This window comes from Dama dama, chromosome 19, assembly GCF_033118175.1.
Source record: "Dama dama isolate Ldn47 chromosome 19, ASM3311817v1, whole genome shotgun sequence".
Classification (NCBI taxonomy): Eukaryota; Metazoa; Chordata; class Mammalia; order Artiodactyla; family Cervidae; genus Dama; species Dama dama.
The window spans coordinates 65,811,496-65,833,052 of record NC_083699.1 but is presented as its reverse complement, the minus strand read 5'-3'; the positions used below and the strand labels follow the sequence as shown (position 1 = coordinate 65,833,052).

The window sequence follows — 21,557 nt, the reverse complement described above, 5'->3', positions numbered from 1 at the left end:
AAACCGGGGAAAACCACTAGACCATTCAGGTATGACCTAAATCAAATCCCTTATGACTATACAGTGGAGTGACAAACAGATTCAGGGATCAGATCAGATAGACAGAGTGCCTGAAGAACTATGGACAGAGGATCGTGACACTGTACGGGAGGCAGGGATCAAGAACATCTCCAAGAAAAAGAAATGCAAAAAGGCAAAATGGTTGTCTGAGGAGGCCTTGCAAATAGCTGTGAAAAGAAGAGAAGTGAAAGGTAAAGAAGAAAAGGATAGATATTCCCATTTCAATGCATAGTTCCAAAGAATGGCAAAGAGAGATAAGGAAGCCTTCCTCAGTGATCAATGCAAAGAAGTAGAGGAAAACAACCGAATGGGAAAGACTAGAGATCTCTTCAAGAAAATTAGAGATACCAATGGAACATTTTATGCAAAGATGGCACAATAAAGGACAGAAACGGTATGGACCTAACAGCAACAGGAGATATTAAGAAGAGGTGGCAAGAATACACAGACGAACTACACAAAAAAGATCCTTCATGACCCAAATAATCATGATGGTATGATCATTCACCTAGAGCCAGACATCTTGGAATGCGAAGTCAAGTAGGCCTTAGGAAGCATCACTACAAACAATGCTCATGGAGGTGATGGAACTCCAGTTGAACTAATTTGAATCCTAAAAGATGATGCTGCGAAAGTGCTACACTCAATATGCCAGCAAATTTGGAAAACTCAGCAGCGGTCAAAGGATTGGAAAAGGTCAGGTTTCATTCCAATCCCAAAGAAAGGCAATGCTAAAGAATGCTCGAACTACCACACAATTGCACTCATGTCACACTCTAGCAAAATTCTAGCTCAAGATTCTCCAAGCCAGGCTTCAACAGTATGTGAACCGTAAACTTCCAGATGGTCAAGGTGGATTTAGAAAAGGCAGAGGAACCAGAGATCAAATTTCCAACATCTATTGGCTCACCGAAAAAGCAACAGAGTTTCAGAAAAACATGTACTTCTTCTTTACTGAGTACACCAAAGCCTTTGACTGTGCGGATCACAATAAACTGTGGAAAATTCTTCAAGAGATGGGAATATCAGACCAGCTGACCTCCCTCTTGAGAAATCTGTATGCAGGTCAGGAAGCAATAGTTAGAACTGGATATGGAACAACAGTTGTTTTTGAACAGGGGAAAGAGTCCGTCAAGGCTCTATATCGTCATCCTGCTTATTTAACTTATATGCAGAGTACATCATGAGAAACACTGGGCTGGATGAAGCACAAGCTGTAATCAAGATTGCCGGAAGAAATATCAATAACCTCAGATTTGCAAATGACACCACCCTTATGGCAGAAAGTGAAGAAGAACTAAAGAGCCTCTTGATGAAAGTGAAAGAGGAGAGTGAAAAACTTGGCTTAAAGCTCAACATTCAGAAAACTAAGATCATGGCATCTGGTCCCATCACTTCATGGCAAATAGATGGAAAAACAGTGGAAATGCTAACAGACTTTATTTTCTTGGGCTCCAAAATCACTGTAGATGGTGACTGCAACCACGAAATTAAAAGATGCTTGCTTCGTGGAAGAAAAGTTATGACCAACCTAGACAGCATATTAAAAAGCAGAGACATTACTTTGCCAACAAAGGTCTTGTCTAGTCAAAGCTACGGTTTTTCCAGCAGTCATGTATGGATGTGAGTTGGACCATAAAGAAAGCTGAGCACCGAAGAATGGACGCTTTTGAACTGTGGTGTTGGACAAGACTATTGAGAGTCCCTTGGACTGCAAGGAGATCAAACCAGTCCATCCTAAAGGAAATCAGTCCTGAATATTCATTGGAAGGACTGATTTTGACGCTGGCCACCTGATGTGAAGAACTGGCTCATTTGAAAAGACCCCGAGGCTGGGAAAGATTAAGGCGAGAGGAGAAAGGGACGACAGAGGATGAGATGGTTTGATGGCATCACTGACTCAATGAACGTGAGTTTGAGTAGACTCCGGGAGCTGGTGATGGACAGGGAGGCCTGGCGTGCTGCAGTTCACGGGGTCACAGAAGTGGACGCGACTGAGAGACTGCAGTGAGCTGAACCTCATGTGGCCATGTGTTAGGTCAGACTGTTACTCCCAGTTCACAGATGAAATGCAGAGAGTTTAAGTAACCTAACCAAGGTCTCACAGCAATGACAGTACCAGTATCAAACCTAATGCTGTCCTACAAGCATAAACAAAACAGTTAAAAAGGCTGCTGAATGCAAAGTTGTATACAATAGTCATATGTATTTCTCTATTTCATAGCACAAGGGAACTTAAAGGTAAGATTTATTTTGGCAGTAAAAATATGAAATACTTAGAAATAAACCTAAGGATTACAAAAGTTCCAAGAAGAATGTATGATTCCACTTATATAAGGCTCAAAACAGACAAAAATACACAATGCTATTAGAAGTCAAAATATGATTTCATTTTTTTGAAAATCTATCTCCACTAAAGTGTATCTTAGTGAAATGTATCTATGTATTAATAAACACATGTATCTATAACCATCTGACAGTATGAGGGACATGAAACAATCTGCATAAATTTATGGAAATACTTGTGTTAGTGGTGCCTATCACAGAAGAAAAGGCGTGAGGAGGATTTCTTCCTTATATGTAATCAGAATAAGCAACCCCAGTCCCAGGTCCTCACCCTCGTGCTCATAGCCAGCCCTATTTTTGTTCAAATGGCAAAGAGAGTTTTGTTTATAAATACTGCATACATTTAATGTTTTTGTTTACCGAGTCAGGACTGCCTACAGTGACTGCAGGCATCAGGATGACAGGGACAACAAGTAGGGTGAGTGGAAACGATGTCATGTGTTTTCCCAATATCTACGGAAACTGAAGACAGAGGGACACACGGAGAGGATGTTAGTTATATGTTAGTTATAATAAGTTAGTATCTGTCACTGTGAAAACAGAGAGCCAACGGCAGCGTGTCAGAAATCCCACAGTGTATACAGCCTTCCCTGGGGAGGGTAACAGGACATCACCAACCAACCGTTAAAGAAGGAAGCCAGCAGACACACATTACTGAGTAACAGTATTTGAAGCCAAGGGGAATTAGTTTCTCCTTTTAGAAAACATTTCACTCTGGGTTTGGCAGCAGAATGAATTATTCCAGATTCTCTTATTATTACCTAACCTATTCCTAGGATTTATAGCCTTGGAGTCCAAAAAAATAAACCAACGCTTTAATTCTACTATGTAAGTCTCCAAAACGTGCTGAGAGAATGCCTCTGGTACTCTGTGGTTACTGTGGCGTAGAGCTACCAGAGGTCCCCAGGGAACAAGTCAGAGTTAGTAAATGATAGTGTCAGACAAGACCTCAGGGATTCTGATACTTTAAAAGTAAGAAAGAGGCTCCAAAAACAGTGCTAGATTCTTTAACACGCATGACCTCAGTTTTCCCCACAATTCTGAGAATGAAGGCTACTTCTTAGAATTGTGGGGAAAACTGAGGTCACACATGTTGAAGAGTCTAGCTTCTCTGGTAGCTCAGACGGTAAAGAATCTGACTGCAATGCAGGAGACCTGCATTTGATCCCTGGGTTGGGAAGATCCCTCGGAGAAGGGAATGGCAACCCACGCCAGTATTCTTGCCTGCAGAATTCCATGGAAAGAAGAGCCTGGAGGTCTATAGTCTATGGGGTCGCAAAGAGTTGGACACAATTCAGTGACTAACACTTTCACTTTTTCAGGCTTCATTCTAATTTTATAGATAAGTAAGTTTTTGCCTAACAATTACTTGCTTAGGCTCAAAAAGGATAATATGAAGACCTCAACACTTAAACTGGGTCTTTTGGATCAAGCTCATGTTCTTTTTAGTACATCAGGCTGCTTGTAGAGATACTGAGAATTAAGTGTCTAGGTAATAAATATCTCTAGCCTACTGCTCAAAACAGCTTATATTAGTTAAGAAAACTAACAATTTAATTCACTTCACTACTAAGTACAGTTCTAAAGAAAAAGTAGACTGGCTTAAAATAAAACCACAAATCTCCAACAGTATAGATGGAGCATTGTCATGTTTATGGTTTTGTGTAGGAATTCAGGTTTAACTGTCTAAGGGCCGGAGGACAACGGGATAATCTCTGTGTCTATGTGACCTCAGTGGAATTTATGTGCATCATGCTGGGCAATATCCAATAAGCAGTTGATGGGAACAGTGGTAAAGGACTACTGACCCTTTACCTTTATCCTTTAAATGATTATATCATTTAGAATGATATAATCATTTTAGCTATAATCTATTTTAGGAAAACCTATAAATCAAATCTTGAAATTACAAAGTTTATAAAATAGAGAATAATCTACTTACCTAAGTGTACCAAAATACTTTCTGATTTGCAAAATGTTTATCACAGATTTTCTTTAAAGCTATACTATCCAAAAACATAATTCAAATAATTTATAGCTTCTCTCGAAAACTATCTATGTTTAACTATTCTGATATACATGAAACTATATAAATGATATATTTCTTCAAAGAGAAAATACAGTCATTCTTCAGTATCCAAGGGGGATTGGTCCCAAGAATGCTTGTGTGAACCTTCAAGTCCCTTATAAAAAAACGAACATAAACCTACAATGAATATAGTCGGCTCCCCAAATCTGCAGATGCAAAACCAGCAGACACAATTCGCTGATAGCATATTTACTAGAGCTTTCAAGATTAGAATTATAACCACAAATCCAACATAACAAAAGGGATTTGCAATTACAGTCACAGAATTTATAATAAATTAATATTTGTGAATAATATCATTAAATTATGCTTTTTATAAGGAAACAGATCTCTGTTAAATGCAACTTTCTTGAAGTATACTTTATAAAACCTTTCCCTCAAAACCATTATTTTTATTTTCTACCCTTCACTGACTCAGACTCATGGGGAATACCACAGATACTGAAGATATCTTCTCTGTCTCTAAAGAGCTCATTTTCTTCCATGAAGGCAATATACATTAAGGTACTGACATCTGACCAACTTCAGGTGAATATTAATTATGAAAGAATTTATAAATCTCTCATTCATTTTTATTAAGTCATCCTTGGGCAACATTTACTCACTCACTGTCTACATAATTTACTTAATATTTAGTACCAACTATGTGTCCAATTCTGCTAGTTCAGTTACTCCCTATTTAAACACTAACTTGCAGGGATCCCTTGGGAATATGAACGCTCTACCTCTGAAGGATACTGGCATTCCAATCTCTGCCCTATCTTCTGACGGCACTGTCCGTCTACCTCTTGCCTCTCCCTTTCCCTATGATACACTCAACACTGCTGCCTCTGAGAAGTCAGGTGGAAGAAGCTTGGAAGTGACAGATACTAAGATTTGCTTTTGGAAGGGAGGACAAAAAGGGACCTTTTATCTTTCTTCTACCACCTCATTAGTTCATAAGGCAGGTTGCTGAGTAGCAGCAGGCAGTTATAACTATGATTAAGAATAACTATAAAAACAACTTCTTTTCCACACTAGACACTCAGGGAAAGAAATAATAAACAGTACAAAAAGAAAATACAAATTTGCTATAAAAGTCGCCATCTGTATGGAAGATGCTGGTCTATAGAAACAATAATCCTTCATTCTCACCACGTGGTACTCACTTGCCATCTGTGTCTGACGTCGCTGCATAGTGCAGGGGTGTGCATCCTCTTTCATCAAGGTCATTCACACTTGCTCCGGAGCCCACGAGAGCGAACAGGCACTGGTAGTTGCAGTTGGCAGCAGCATAATGCAGTGGAGATCTTTTTGCCCAAATTAATTAAAAAAAAAAAAAAGTCAGGGACACAGGCCAGGAAGTATGAGCGCAGTTGATCCACCCGGTTATAAACACTGTATTTATAGTAAGTTGGAGGTTGATTTTTGCCATACACTACTAAGTCTTTCAAAGGGCCAGACAGAAAGCTAGGAGGAGAAACCAAGATGCCTGACAGCCTCTAAGAAAACAAAATAAGACAGAAACACAGTTAAAAGGAAAAGAATGTAAAATAAGACAGAAACACAGTTAAAAGTATTTCATAGCTCAGACAGTAACAATTACAGTTTCCTGAGTGAATTATGGATACACTTCATATTCTGCTCCAAAACTTGTATTTTCCTTCCTCCCTAATACCATCAGCAATCTGAGAAGAGTTTTCATTTTAAGAAAGCTTCCCCTATACTAATACAAATGTTTCACGGTACAGAGGTAGCAGCTTCTGTTACGTCTCGATAGAGGAATAAATGGTAAGAAAAATACAGAAGTATTAAAAAGAATGCTGTTATATCAACTGTAAGGGAGAGCTGCACAGTAATATCAGATTTCTCAAGCAAAAAATGCATAGTTTTGAAGATTTTTCATCACTTTGAAGAGCTAGGGTACTGTGTTAATTACTAGAGACAGAATATTTGTAGATTACTTCTTTCCAGTTACTGACATGAAAAAGAATGCTATTAAATTTAGGAGTTTCTGTATTTAGATTACAAAACTATAATGATTCATGACTTTTCATTTAAAAAAAGAGGAAGAAAGAAAGAAAACAGAAGAGTGAAGGTAAATTTAGTCCAGAGTCTTCATGGCATATTGTTTTCTAAAATATTTACCTTGTAAAATGACAGTGAAGCATTATTTTACTTTATTGGATAAAGTATAATATAGTAATAGTAGTTTTGAAAATGCAATTACTCCTGAATTATTTTCAAGCCTGTAAACTCAGAAGCTCTATCTGTAGCATACAATGCTTCATGTACTACAAACTAACTAATATAAACTGGATTAAAGTCTGCTTACACCTGCATGCCCTAGAGCCTGTGCTCCACAATGAGCCACTGCAACAAGACGCTCGCTCACTGCAACTAGAGAAGAGCCCCCGCTCACCACAACTAGATAAGAGCCTACACAGCAATGAAGATCCAGCGCAGCCAAACACATAAAATAAATAATTTTTAAAAGAAAAAAAAAAAGCACGCTTACAAAAATAAATTAGCTATAAAAATACTGCACACCAAAGACAGTGATTTTTGATTTCCTGGGTCACTGGCTCCTTCAGTCAGAAGGCTTATGAGAATACTCTGTTCCTCAAAGGAATGACGTGGTCAGACAGTTGGTTTCACTTTTCTTTCACACACTTCTGATTCCCTACCACATGTGATTCTATTGACCTCTGCACTATACCATTCCAGGCACTGATACATATCCACACATTTCCTTCCAACACATACCCTCTCTTATTGTATACTCTGATATATCTCGCAAACTGTTGACACACATTTTGCTCATATTGCCACCTTTCTTTCTCTTTTACTGAGGTTAACACTGGTTTGTAACACTGCACAAGTTGCATGCGTCCAACATTAGACTTATGTACACACTGTAACACGCTCACCTCTGTTTTTCAAACTGCCTCCCACCCTCTCCTATATGGTTCTAACAGACACTGGGTTGATTCCCACTCTAAAGTAACTTAGCAGACCCCGGCGGCTTTAATCACTGCAGTCACAGATGCAAGCAACAGTGAGGTCTGGGGCTGAACAGTGAGGATGCAGCCTGGCTGAGTGACACACAGGGACTCTGCTCTGCATTCACATTAGTAACCTGCTTCCTCCCTCCTTCTGTGCTCTGGAACCAAAACTAGGCCACAGAGTCTCTAATAAAGAATGACTTGAGGGAATGGAGAACTACCACTGCTCTTGTAAGTTTTTGTTTAGGGAGCACAGGTACCACGTGGTTTTAAATATTCACAGCTATAAAGGAAGAGGGGGGAATGACATCATAAAAGGTATGTAGTGCTTATAAAGTAAAGCTGTGGCTGGTAGGCTGGGGCTATGGCAGGGGCCCAGTTGGAAGAAGGCTGTGGGTAAGAATGAATATTCAGAAGTTATCTACCTATTGGAGTTTTTCAACAAATCATGATCACAACATAAAAGATGTGAAATTTTTTAGTTAACTCACAGAAGCCAAATAACAAGATTAAGAAAGTCATTAAGGACTTCCCTCGTGGCTCAGACAGTAAAAAATCCGCCTGCAATGCAGGAGACATGGGCTCGAGCCTCGGGTCAGGAAGATTCCCTGGAAAAGGGAATGGCAACCCTCACCAGTATTCTTGTCCGGGAAATCCCATGGACAGAGAAGCCTGGCAGCCTACAGTCCATGCAGCTGCAGAGTCGGACATGACTGAGTGACTAACACATAGAAGCCAAATTATAATATTAAGAAAGTCATTAAGTAAATAACATTAAGCAGGAGCTACAGAGGAACTGTACCACAGCTCACCTTCCAAACTTGTCTTTTTTGTTGAAGTCTGCACCAGTATTCAGCAGAAGGTTTAGGCACTCCAAATTACTACCAAGGAAAAATACAATGAGAAGATGCAACTGTCAATAATTTTATGATGCAATGGTTAGGTTTAAGTAAGTATAAAAGTACATTTTCAAATGAGGGCAGAGTGAATAAAATACTATAATTTATATTTTACAAAACAACAACAGAAAAACATGCCATGATCAGCTATCTTTTTCTTAAAAAAAGTAAAAATTTTGTTAACATACCCTCCAGCTGCAGCTGCATGTAGACAGGTCCTGCCAAAATCATCTGGGGTATCTATATCAAATCCTATAAGAATGAATACATCTTACATAATACTATATGCATGTTACTTTATATTAAAGCATTACATTAACAATTAAAAAATCACACCCCATCATACACAAAACTATGACTTACAAATAGGTACAAATTAATTTATAACAGATTAGTAATGTATTTTTTTTTAATTACCACTAAAAGCCTGGGGTTTTTAAAAAACATGCTAGAGTACTTGTTTAAAAGTCATAGGATACAATGGGATATTATTCAGCAATAGAAAGAAATGAAGTACTACTGATACATACTTATAACACTGGATGACCCTTCAGAACATTTCTAAGTGAAAAAAAAAAATCAGTCAAAAAACCACGTTAGGTGATTCCACCTCTACAACCTATCTAGGATAGGTAAATTTAGAGATAGAAAGTAGATTATTGATTACTAAGGGCTGGGGGAGGGAAGAAATGGGGAACTGATGCCAAATGAAATTTATCTGGGTGCAGGCGGTAGCGAAAATGTTCTAAAACCCAGTGTAGTCATGGTCATGTATCTCTGAGAATATACTAAATTGTAAGATACACGAACATTTTGTGGGGGGTGCAGTGTCCCACACTGCACTGCATGTGGGATCTCAGTTCCCACATGAGCACAGAAACTGCACCCCCTGCCTTGACAAGTGTGGAGTCTTAACCACTGGACTGCCAGGGAAGCCCCATGAATGGTTTCTTGGTAAAACTTTTTCTTTTGCTACCCGTGGATTACTACTAACACTGAGAAGAGAGTTTTATAATTCTCTTTCATAGATAAATGGCTATGTGGCACGCATACACTTAAACACTCAAAACACAATCACCTCACTTAAAAGGTATCACTGAGGGCTTCCCTGGTGGCTCAGTGGTAAAGAACGCACCTGCAGATGCAGAAGACGCAGGTTCGATCCCTGATCCAGGGAGATCCCACACGCCGCAGTGCAACTGAGCCCGTGCACCAAGGCTGTGCAGCCTGCTCCCTGGAGCCCGGGAGCCCTGACTCCTGAAGCCGGCACGCCTAGAGCCCGAGCTCTGCACCGACAGGCCAGTGCAATGGGAAGCTCGTCAGCACAACTACAGAGCAGCCCCTGCTCTCCCCAACTAGGAAAGAGCCCTCACCGCAGCAACGACCCAACAAAGCCAAGGGGAGGAAAAAAGGTATCGTTAAGAAAAACTCAGAAGGGTCTGTCTCACAATATGCTAATTTTTCCCAGAAACTTTCCCATAATTCTTTCAGCACTCATAAGTATTAATAATATATAAAATCTGTTCAACTTTTATAACATGCTAATAGAATATCATTTAAAGTAAAATCTTATATATTTAGTACTTCTATGCATTTTAATAAAGATATTTATAGTAATATTTATATTAACAGAAAGCTACTGATCCTGTTTTGTTTCAAACTATGTGGCATTTTAAAACAGTAATTAAATATGGTATGAATTTCAGACCTAGAAGATACTGTGAACTGGTCGCTGGCTCTCAAAAAGGAACCATGCAAAAGATATTTTGCTTCCAGACATAAAGGGACTACTTCAGAAATATTCCACATGCCATTCCCCAACTAAGAGAGAGGAAGAAATCACTAGAAGAATAAAACCTTTCCCAGAGTTGAAGAGAATATCAAATCTTAAAGGGCCCAACATCTTCTAAGAGGGGTTAATAAATGATCCATACTTGGACGTATTTGTATATAATTTTGCAAAAGCAAGATGGAGGGGAGTTTGGGGGAAGCATAAAAGAGGATAATTTGTCTGTGAAGGTTCCACTCACCAGAAGAAAGAAGTTTCCTACAGCAATCTGAAAAACCACTTAAGGCTGCCAAATGGAGGGGGAACATTCCATGTATGCCACGTCTAAAGCAAAGAGAACAGTATCTTCACCACAATGCGAGAAAAAGGCAATCACTTAAGTAAAAAGAAACTACTTAACCTCTCCAGCAACTCTCCTCTTAGAGTAGGGTTTTTCGAGCTCAGACTACTGTCCCTGTGGACTTCCTGTGGGTCTGTGTGTGTTGGGGAGACAGCAGGACATCCCCAGTGCCCCTGGGCTTGACCCACACTGGATGACATTAGCTCTCTCCCCAAATCAGGACAACCAAAAATGACTCCAGACATTTGTCTCAGGAGCAAAAATCATCCCACCTGCTTTGCCATCAAGGATCATTACCACAAGGCAAAATGTTTTGCTTAAGACTGTTCACTGCAGTAATTTTTCCCAGCAGTAAAAAACCAGAAGTTGTGTTTGTAAATGAGGAGAATGAATAAACTGTGAAATCTTTACACAAGAATTAAATTTTAGAAAACAAATCAACTAGAGTTACTTACAGAGATGAGGAAAGAAAAAAAAGCCCCAATTTATATTTACATGGCTAAATCAACAACTGCGTGTGAAAAAAAAAGTTTCATGAAGCATACAGTAGCATACCATTTTTAGAAAGCTTAAAAGAAAATTTAAAACATATTTATGAACATATAAAAGTATAATAAAAATTTAAAAATACACATAAGAATGATAAGCATCAATTTAAGTAGGGTGTGTATTTCTGCAGAGCATGCAAGAGAATCCATCTTTCAAACAAAGTTTTACACGGAAACTTTAACATATTAGTCATAATCCATAAACAATTGGGATAAAAAGCATAAAAAGACCCAACGAAGTCATATTAAACATTCTATTACATCATCAACACAAAGAGGAAAAAGCTCACGCAAGAGAGAACCACACTGAGAAAAGCCGCGCACTCCCTGGCAAGCCATCAACGCCTGGCACGCACTTACTTGGCGGTGTCGGCCCCACTCGTGATGAGGGTGTTGATGAGCAGCTCGTGGCCATACCTCGCCGCTATGTGCAGAGGAGTGTTGCCATTCTTATCTTCACAGTCGATTACAGCTCCTGCAGCAAAGGAGGAATAAAATCCATAGATTTCATCCACAGCACAGTTACTGGGTCAGGCACTGGGACTACAGATTTTATACTTAAAGCAAGTTTGTGAACTGAGCATAAGATTCTAATAGATTTAAAAATCAGAAGACAGTCTGCAATGCCTCATGAATTATTTGATCATGAGTTTATTCCTACCCTTTCCTTGCCAAATGAGAACAGCTATTGTCTTAAGTATCAATACTACTTACAAACAGTTCTTTGGAACATGGCTTGTGAAACACTGCCTTAAAGTAATGTACCCAAAAGTTCTTTTTATTTAGAAGTTTAGCTTGCCTAGTACTAATTCAAATACAAAATAATACAAGTTTAGAAAAGAAATGAAAATGCTAAAAACAGTTCAAAATATTCAAAAAGGGAAAGAGAAACCCAACTGAGTTTTGTCAATATATAATACAAACTGCAGTGGAAAGGCAGTTATTTTTCTATTTAGCATGTTTTTTAAAAGCCAGTACTAACTGCTAGTGATATTATATAAATAATCTAAGTGAAACAATACAGAAATAAATGAAAAATGACTATAAAAGATACATGTACATGGCATATAAAATTCTTCATTATCTGATTTTCATGAGATATGATATCAAATGTCAAAAATATGTATACTGCTATGACAATTCCTCAATACCATTCACTATGTGGATGCTTTTACTACACTTTAGAAAAAAAACAAACAGAAATACTTTTTACCACTCTGGATAATGGTTTGTGATCTGGAGAATCTACCATGGAGGGCAGTCATGTGCAGTGGAGTTTTTCCATCTTTGCTCTGAAATAGACACAAAGAAGATTTAAAATTCTGGTTATATTCGTAACACGTAATTGTTCATTTTATTTTGAATATCCTCTTGCAACTTTATTTTGTATGACTATTACTCAAGTGTTAGGTTTAATAAATGTCTATGGCAGTAAAACAGCTATCTGAAATTATGAACTAATGTTTTAGAATGTATACCATAAAGCACAAACACACAATGCCTACAGTTTATAGACGGTCCCGAGTGGTAGGTGTGTTATAATCTTAATATCACTCCTATTTCACAGGTGGGGGAACTGAAGAACAAGGATACTAATGATTTGACCAAGGTCACATCATTGGAAGTGGTACAGCCAGGATTTGCTGCCCAAGGTTCAAAATTTTCACATTGCTACAATTCTTTTGTCCTAAAAGAAATGCTGAATCCTTCCCTGACCAAGGGAAAGTGAATGTCAGAATTAACTTCAGCCACTATAATTCACTTTAAAACTTTATACACTATTTAGTTTATAATTACATGTCATCAACATTGTTAACTATTTTCTCAAATTACTAAAGATAATAAACCAGACTGGTCGTGCATGTGTATTCAACATAGAAATTCTGAAATTTCAGAGGAATTCCACATATGAAGAAAAACAATGCCTGAATTACGTGATATCTTTTACTGTGAGTTAGGTAAAGTCTTTTCTTCCCTCAATTATTTTGTTAATCAAAACATACATGTGATAATCACAAAGGAAGAAGTATTTGGGGTACTCTGGTTATCTAACCAAAATTTAAAGTATAGGGTGGGGGTGAGAAAAGGTATAATAGCTATCTGGCTTGACAACTGGATATGTTGCATGAAATTGTTATTTATTTATTTTTTTTTTACTTTCAACACACATACTATAGAGTTTCTATCCTCTAGAGTAACTGATTACAGAATACCACTTGAAGAATGGAGGGAAAAAAGGCAGTAAGTGACATCGTCAGTGTGGCTGGGTTCATGATAAGCAAGGTTATGAAAAACCAGACCTATATTGCTCTTTTTATAAAAACATTCACTTACATCTAAATAGTATTTTGTAGGACAATCAATTTAAAAACTTACAAATTGAATAATTACGAACCTAAATTTACATTCCAAATGTAAGTCATCCACAATTTGATCAGGTTAGAAACATTAAAATAGAGGATGAAATGGGAGGAAAAGATGAAGGAGAAAGGTGACTTGATAAGGAGGACTTGAGGGTCAGCAAGTATGATTTTCTTTCTTATAAGGCAAATAGCCTGGAAAATCCCATGGACGGAAGAGCCTAGTAGGCTACAGTTCATGCGGTCGCAAAGAGTTGGACACGACTGAGCAACTTCACTTTCACTTTTCACTTCCAAATAACCATTTGACAAATATAGGAAACACTGGTGTCAGGAATGAAGATATATTCTTGAATGAAAACACATTCTTATTACTCGAAAACTCACTACTATCAACAGTTTTTATATAATGTCAGGGTTGGACGGTACCCAGAAATCAACAACCTGGAGGGAGTGTTTCAGTAAGCTTGGTGCTAAGGTAACTAGACAGCTGCACATCAGCAGGAAGTCAGACATCCTCAGACAAGACCAAAGCAACTTTTATGAAATCAGTTTTAAATCAATGTCATGACCTGTTGTCTTCAAATCTACTTCACCACCACATCTTAACTGCTTTGCTAAAATATTCCCTTGTCATGTGTAAAATCCACCATTGAATTTTCTAAATCATTAAGGAAGTAACGTCAAATAGCACCATTGATAAGAGCCAAGTAACCCCCTTGTAGAAATAATTCTCATCTCTACATTTCAAAAGAAAACACAGACTTAAAAATAACCACAGGTAGTCAGCTACGTAGGCAATGACACATGAACCAAATAATCAATTATCTTCAAACTATAGTAACCGCTTGTCTAAATGGCACTGTATAAAATAAACAGAAAGCTTAATTTTTACTGAGCAACTGATAAACTAAAAAATGCGTAACAGTTAATGATGTAAGTAAGTCTCTCTTACTCCAAGATACTTAATATTTAACAAAGATAATTTTAACTATAGTCATTTTATCATAAACAAATCTAGACTAAAAATATCTGATGAGATCTTTTCATTTGAAAAATGGTAGATAATTTCAAATTTTTTTATTTTGAAATACTCTTCACTAAAAAAATATTACTAGGCTTTTGAGGAAACAAGTAATGAACTTTCCACTCCTGTAAGAATTTTTTTTCTGAGCACTGATTATCCAAACAGCAGGAATTCTTCAAATCAAAATAGGCAGTTCAAATTTGTTATTAGGAAATTTTTAGAAGTTATTTAAATTATTAAAAATAAAACTTCAGTAGGTGATCTGAGAACTGAAAGCTGTAAACGTCTTTTCTTAAAAGAGACACTCATACCAGATTAGTTTTTTTTTAAAAAATACATCATGCTCTTTGCTTCCATGGTTTGGTACGTGTAACTTCTGTCCTTTAGCTGGCAGGGGCAACTTAGAGCCATGACCTAAATACAGACGGGCCTGCTGCCACTACAGCTGTCAGCGTGGGTCAGCGGCATTGTTAAAGGAGGTTTCCAAGTCAGAGGTGAGAAAACAGACTCCTTTCCCGACCCTCTGAAAGACACCAGCTCATCACACCTACAAAGGGAGCTGGAATTTTATGTAACTAAGCTCTGAAAACATTCCAAGCTTAAATGTTTTACTAATCCTAAACGGTTCTATTTTTTTTTTATGGTTCCTTTTTTTCATACCACAAGCCATACCACAAGGTTTGGCAAGTGTTCAAAGAATGAATTAATAAATTAATACAGACACAATCAGTGAAAGTAACTTGGAAAATATAAATGACCACTACACATTATAAAGTAGTTATGTTCAAAATTGTGGTTACATGTGCATTTCCAAAGACTTATGCAGTAAAAGTACATTTATTGTGGCTCCAGAGCTTTTATGTATTTCTAAAACTCAAATGCTCACTCTTCGAAGCGACTGACCAAAAATCAACTATTCCTTGTATGTAAAACACAGATATTCATCTTTTAACTTTTCTAACATTGTGAAAAATTTCAAAACAGGAAAGTTGAAATAATATTACTGTGAACACCCATATGCATACCACCTAGAGTCTACTGCTAACATTTTACTATATGAACATTATCATACATTAGTCTCTCTCCACTCAACCCATGCTATTGATTTTTTTTTTTCTTTTTAACCAAGCTGTGTGGTATACAGAACAAGGGATGAAACCCATGCCAGCTCAGAATGTTAACCACTGGACTGCCAGGGAAGTCCCTAAATGATACTTTTCAAAATTAGCTACAGATAATGCTACTTATTACCTCTAAAACACTTTGGTATGTGTATCATTAACTAAGGTTCAATATTAGCTTGGTTTGTAACCTTCTAAGGGAATATTTACATGCAATGAGGCCTATGAAATCTTAAATGTACCACTTGATGAGTTTTGACTAATTTTTATTCATATAACCCAAAGCTGTCAAAATACAGGACATTACCACCATACCAGAAAGTTCCCCCATGCCTTTTTATTAATCCCTCCTCCCAGTGACAATAACTGTCCTGTTTTGTACCCACAACTATAGATAGTCTGGCACCCCATTACTATTTTGTCTGTTCTAAAATCTTATATAGGTGGGAACAGTGAACAAATTCTTGTGTAACACTTTTACTCAGCATAGTACTTTGAAGTCTTATCTGTGTATGTACCAGTAACTCATTCCTTTTTATTGCTACATGGTGTGTGCTACCAACAGTATTAATACAGTGCAACCCGAAATACTAGAAGGGATTCTGATTTGACTTCCTACCTTCATATTGACATCGGCCCCATTGCCTACTAGAAGCTCTAAACACAATGCTCCGTGTGTAGATGCAGCAGCAAAGTGCAAAGGAGTAAACCCTTTTTCATTCTTTTGATTTACATTAGCACCAGAATCTATCAGTTCATTCACGACAACATCCTGTCCATTGTAGCAGGCTACGTGAAGAGGTGTATTTCCATAGGCGTTTGGTTCATTCATCTATTGGAAGACAAAAATGTCAATGTTAATGCAGTCTTCCTAATTATTAGTGTTGTGAGCTACCTTAACAACATTATGATTGAAATCAAATTATTAAAGTGAGAAACAGGGAAAAATAATACAGATAAGACTCATAATTTTAAACTTATTTTAAAAAAATGAACATAACTACAGCATTCTGGTGTCAAATAGATTTTGTACCATCAGGAAATATAATTCATATATACAATGTCTATTTCAAGATAAAACTGAATGATTCCAAGAGATATTTTAGGAAAATAAAAACATATTTTAAAAAGCATTCTACATAATACACAATTATAGAATTAACTCTAAGAGTCATGAAAAATGAACACAAACTGAAAATTGACATATATTGAAAAACACACATATTTTCTCCTGGTTCGTTTACAGTGACCAAAGATGAAAGTTGGTTTTTAGTAGACAGCAAGATTTTTTAAAAATGAGTAATATCCTTTCCTATTTATTTAACTCATTTTTTCAACAAACTTAGGCTCTAGATATTTTCCAGCCTATATACTGATATACTGATATGTTACCAAAACGAATATGCTCTAAACAATATAATCAATACTGAGAAATAATTCATGTAATCTTTCTATTCCTTAAAAAATATATTGGATTAATATTTTCAAGTTTACACAGCTTTCCTGTAATGAAGAATTTTACCTTTGCCCCCGTGCTCTGGGAGGTAACCCATGGCACGCCTGATAGACACGTCCTTATCTAGGCTGGGAGCTGGCCACCCTGCCCCGAGAGTAGGGTTAGCACAGTGGGTGGTCTTTGGGGGCGGCGGGGTGGGGGGTGGGGTGGGGCAGGGCCACAAAGAACAGCCATGTGATTTGGGGGAAGGGCTTTGGATCGCTTGGTCTCTGTGGACTGAAATCAATCACATGAGCAATTTTGATCAACCATGCCTATGTAGTGGAATCGCAACAAAACTGATAACAAAGCTCAGGCTGGCAATACTGCGTGCATGCACCACACTCTGATGCTGGGAGATCAGAGTCCTAACTAACTGCAGGGAGAGGCCAGCGGGAGCTTTGTGTTTAGAACACTTGCGCGTCTCTTCTTTTGGCTGATCTTAATTTGTAATTTTCTGCGTAATAAATCATAACTGTGAGTATAAGAGTGCTCAGTGAGTTTCTGGAGTCCTTCTAGTGAATCATCAAAGCTGAAGGTAGTTCTGTGCCCTCTAACCTTGTGGTTGGGCCCAACTTATCACAACTTTAACATTTTTCTTTCTCAGATCTCCAGTAACAGAAATTAGAGGAACTGAAAAAGCCACATATAACTTTAGTCAAATCATCTAGATTTCATCACCAAAAGCTGGCAACCTAGAATAGATTCTCCCTTGGAGCTCCCAGAACTTTGAGAGATTACGCTTACTGCCTTCAGTCACCCACTTCATGGCCATTTGTTATGGCAGCTTTTAGAAGCTGAGTCATGCAATCAGAGGCCGTGGGTCACTAAGTGGCTCCAAGTCTGACCACTTTTTTGGAAGAACGCTCTCACCAGAGTTTATTTTGCTGCCAATAAAATATGCTTTAAAAATTGTCCCAGAACGGACTTCAAACAGTGACCAGAAGTAGGCTGTCTCATTTATCTAGATCAAGGGTCTCTTGGGCATTATAATCTCTGTGCTGAAACAGAGCTATAGAAGTGCTGAGTTGAAAAAAAAACTTTTCATCTGTTTGCACTCTACAAGATTCTACCTGTGTTTGGCTTTCTGATCCCCATCTTTCAAAAATTATGTGCTTCACATAGTCCTTAAATTAGTAAATAGTTCAACCAGATCACCAACTATCTTTCTGTCTTTCCAGCTGATCTAAACTACCTCCCTTTCTCTTGGTTGTTTTAAATCAATGGCTCAGGGGTAAAGAATCTGCCTGCCAATGCAGGAGACATGGGTTCAATCCCTGGATTGGGATGATCTCCTGGAGAAGGAAATAGCAACCCACTTCAGTAATCCTGGGAAATCCCATGGACAGAGGACCCTGGTGTTCTACAATCTATTGGGTCGTGAAAGAGTCAGACACGACTTAGCAACTAAACAACAACAAATAATCTGTGTTTTAAAGAACCAGATGAGTTTGTCAGACCTGTACCTAAAATAAGAGTAAATCTGCTAACTGAAAGTTGCTCAGTTGTGTCCAACTCTTTGCAACACCATGGACTATATATATAGTCCATGGAATTCTCCAGGCCAGAATACTGGAGTGGGTAACCATTCCCTTCTCCAGGGGATCTTCCCAACACAGGGGTTGAAGCCAGGTCTCCTGCACTGTAGGCAGGTTCTGTACCAGCTGAGCCACAGGGAAGCCCTGAATCTACTAAGGGTGGGGTGTAACATGCATGTGCCTCAAGGATGGACTGTGGGAGCTCCAGGTAGTCTTAGCTACCCCAGTTCTATTATCAAATATATTCAGATGAAGCAAGCAACCCCTCCCTAACCAATTTACAGATTCATATAGTAAGGAACACTTGCAGCTGACGGGCCAGAAGCCTCTAGTTTCCCTGCCTACTTCTGACCAATACACTGTAATATGAACAGTTATAGTCATTTAAAGGAAATGTTAGACAAACTGGGCAAATATTACTGACAATAACCAAGCCACTTAGGAAAATAATCCAAGTATGTCTGATCTGCTGGTTTCCACAGTTGAAATGAAGCTACAGGGGGCTAGAATGTGATGGAAAAGGGAAACTTCTGTCAATCATTCATCTTTGGAAAGTATTCTACCTCTTAACACATTTGACTAACTTCATGTCTTGGTCAGACATCAGCAGACTGTATATTACATAAAGGAGTATAAACACAACACTATTAAAAGACAAAAATGTTACTGTAAGAAAACATCTTTTAAATTTGAAAAAACTTCCACCGACAATGAAATCACAAACACACAAAACGCTCCATTCTTCATCCTGCTTAGTACACCTACATCAACCCCAAGATCGAGAAGGTACTTGACCACGCTGATCATCCCGCTGGAGGCTGCTGCGTGGAGAGGCGTGTAAGACTTCTTGTCCTTGCATGTCACCTCAGCTCCGTGTGCCACAAGTAACTTCACTACTTCAATGTGACCTGAAAATGTGTTTATGAAGAAAAAAACAAGCAGAGAACATATGGAAAATATGAAATACAATACGATCCTGAATATTTTTAAAGACAGGTAAAAATACATGACAAAGCTCAACAAGTCACCACTTAATCATACTATAACCAGAGAGTGGGCACAAGGAAAAAATAAGAACTCAGGATAATTTTGACAAATGTTGACAGATGACACAAAGAGCTGAAAATAATACATTTAATTTTCTTATCCGATGATGATCCTGCAATCCTCCTTTTACCTAGATCATGTTTCCAAGGTTGTTTTTAATACACTCTCAAGTTACTAAGCTAGCTTTTTATGTCTAATAAGAGACATTAGTTTATGTTTGCATGCTTTAGTGGAATCTTCTATTCAGAAATCTGGGAGTGAATTTGGCATATTTCTTAAAAATGTCAAGTCTTTGGAACACTAAGCTAAAAACTTCTCTCTCACTATTTCCAGCTGTCCTTAACAACCTTAGTTTGTTACTCACCCATGCTGATTCCCAAATCTCAGTGGTCTAAACCATTTTAGCGTTTTCTCATTAGCATTATGATAGCTTGTCAAGAGGGCTCTGCTCAGTCACTTAAGGATCCAGACACATGGAGCTGACACAGTCTTGAAGGCAGCTGGTCACTGTGCCAAGAAAGGGGACTACAGAGCTTCACACCATCAATCAAATGCTCTGGTCCAGAGGCCATGCTGCTTTCATTAGTCAGAACTAGTCTCAGGCTCCCCGCAACCATGCAAGGAGGCCAGGAAGGAGGACCTGTATCTGAAAGGTGAGAGAACCACTAGTCTCCTTTCCTCTCCTCACATCTTATCAGACTAGGTTATACAGTGCTTTCTCCTCCTCCCCAAAGCTTTCCCACCACTGTGCCTTTGTTCATGAAACTGATTTCTTCATTGTACAGAATGTTCTGCTTGGATGTTTTTTTCTAATCACTGCTATTAATCCATGAAGAAGGCCATGTCAGTTCCTATCTTCCCTAGAAGTCTTATAAATAAGCCTTCTTATAAGTCTTCCAGTTCCCTAGAATTACATGGCCAAAAGCACCCACTACCTGCAAATACGATCTAATAAGCATATAATACCTTGTGATGTTTCTTATACTTGAATCATTATTTAACTAACACTTTAATTACTTTTATGTATTAGGTTCCCAAATACAGATCTTTAAAGGAAAATGTCATAGGTTCTTAATGTTCTCCTTCACGGTATACTTCAAACAAAACAGACACCCAATAAACATTTGTTGCATTAAACAAGTTGTTCATGATGTCATTTTTAATACCCCTTTATAGGAAAGGAGTATATAAAGTTAGTAACTATGAGATTTTCAAACACAGCACCCCACTCTCCTGAAAAAAGGATACTATAGGATGTATAAAGAATCAAGTATATTTGGTTGTTAATATATGTAAATTATCAATTAAAGTGTATACTTTCAGATACTTTTTCCCATCTTAATATGAAAAATATCTACTATATTTTTAGGAAAGGAAAAATCAAAAGAATATCTATTAAATCATTAGATGTCAAAGTAAATGTGACTATCATATAAGAGCAGTAGCTGGTACAGAGATCTCTCAAGACAGACATGTTACTTCTCTGACCTACGGCTCTAGAAAAAACTACTACTTGGGTTTGTCATAATGTATTAAAAATCAGGACCTATAATACCTGGGAGGGTCACACATGAATGGAGCTTATTTAAACCAGTTAAATGCATATTATTCACTAACAGGCCAAAGAGAAACAAATTCTGATTTTTAAGACTAGAAGGCCCATAACACAAACATACTGGAAAAACTGTTCAAAATTAATATATCACTCTAAGTAAATGACGCAGATCATATTAACTGTGTAGATTCCAGGAAGTGTGAACTTTTCCTGATGTTGATAAAAAACCTATTTTTAAAAGGTGCCATGCGTAAGCAAATTTACTATCTTAAAACTGACAAATATTTATTTAAGCACATTTCTGAAATATGCATAAATTTCTTTAATGGACCACTGAAAACATTAAGAAGAGGTCTTTC

At 37.7% G+C, this 21,557-nt stretch overlaps 1 protein-coding gene across 5 annotated transcripts in view; it reads right to left on the bottom strand.

Moving 5' to 3' along the window:
- ANKRD28 (ankyrin repeat domain 28) overlaps positions 1 to 21,557 on the bottom strand; it is a 195,071-nt gene that overhangs the window by 29,289 nt on the left and 144,225 nt on the right. For all 5 annotated transcript variants that reach the window (XM_061167271.1, XM_061167269.1, XM_061167274.1 and 2 more), the window contains 8 exons: positions 19,362 to 19,504; positions 16,183 to 16,395; positions 12,269 to 12,347; positions 11,416 to 11,530; positions 10,409 to 10,491; positions 8,567 to 8,630; positions 8,292 to 8,360; positions 5,644 to 5,784 (listed from right to left, as the gene is read on the bottom strand). In XM_061167271.1, coding sequence (XP_061023254.1) covers positions 5,644 to 5,784; positions 8,292 to 8,360; positions 8,567 to 8,630; positions 10,409 to 10,491; positions 11,416 to 11,530; positions 12,269 to 12,347; positions 16,183 to 16,395; positions 19,362 to 19,504 — 907 coding nt within the window. The remainder of the gene's footprint in view (positions 1 to 5,643; positions 5,785 to 8,291; positions 8,361 to 8,566; positions 8,631 to 10,408; positions 10,492 to 11,415; positions 11,531 to 12,268; positions 12,348 to 16,182; positions 16,396 to 19,361; positions 19,505 to 21,557) is intronic.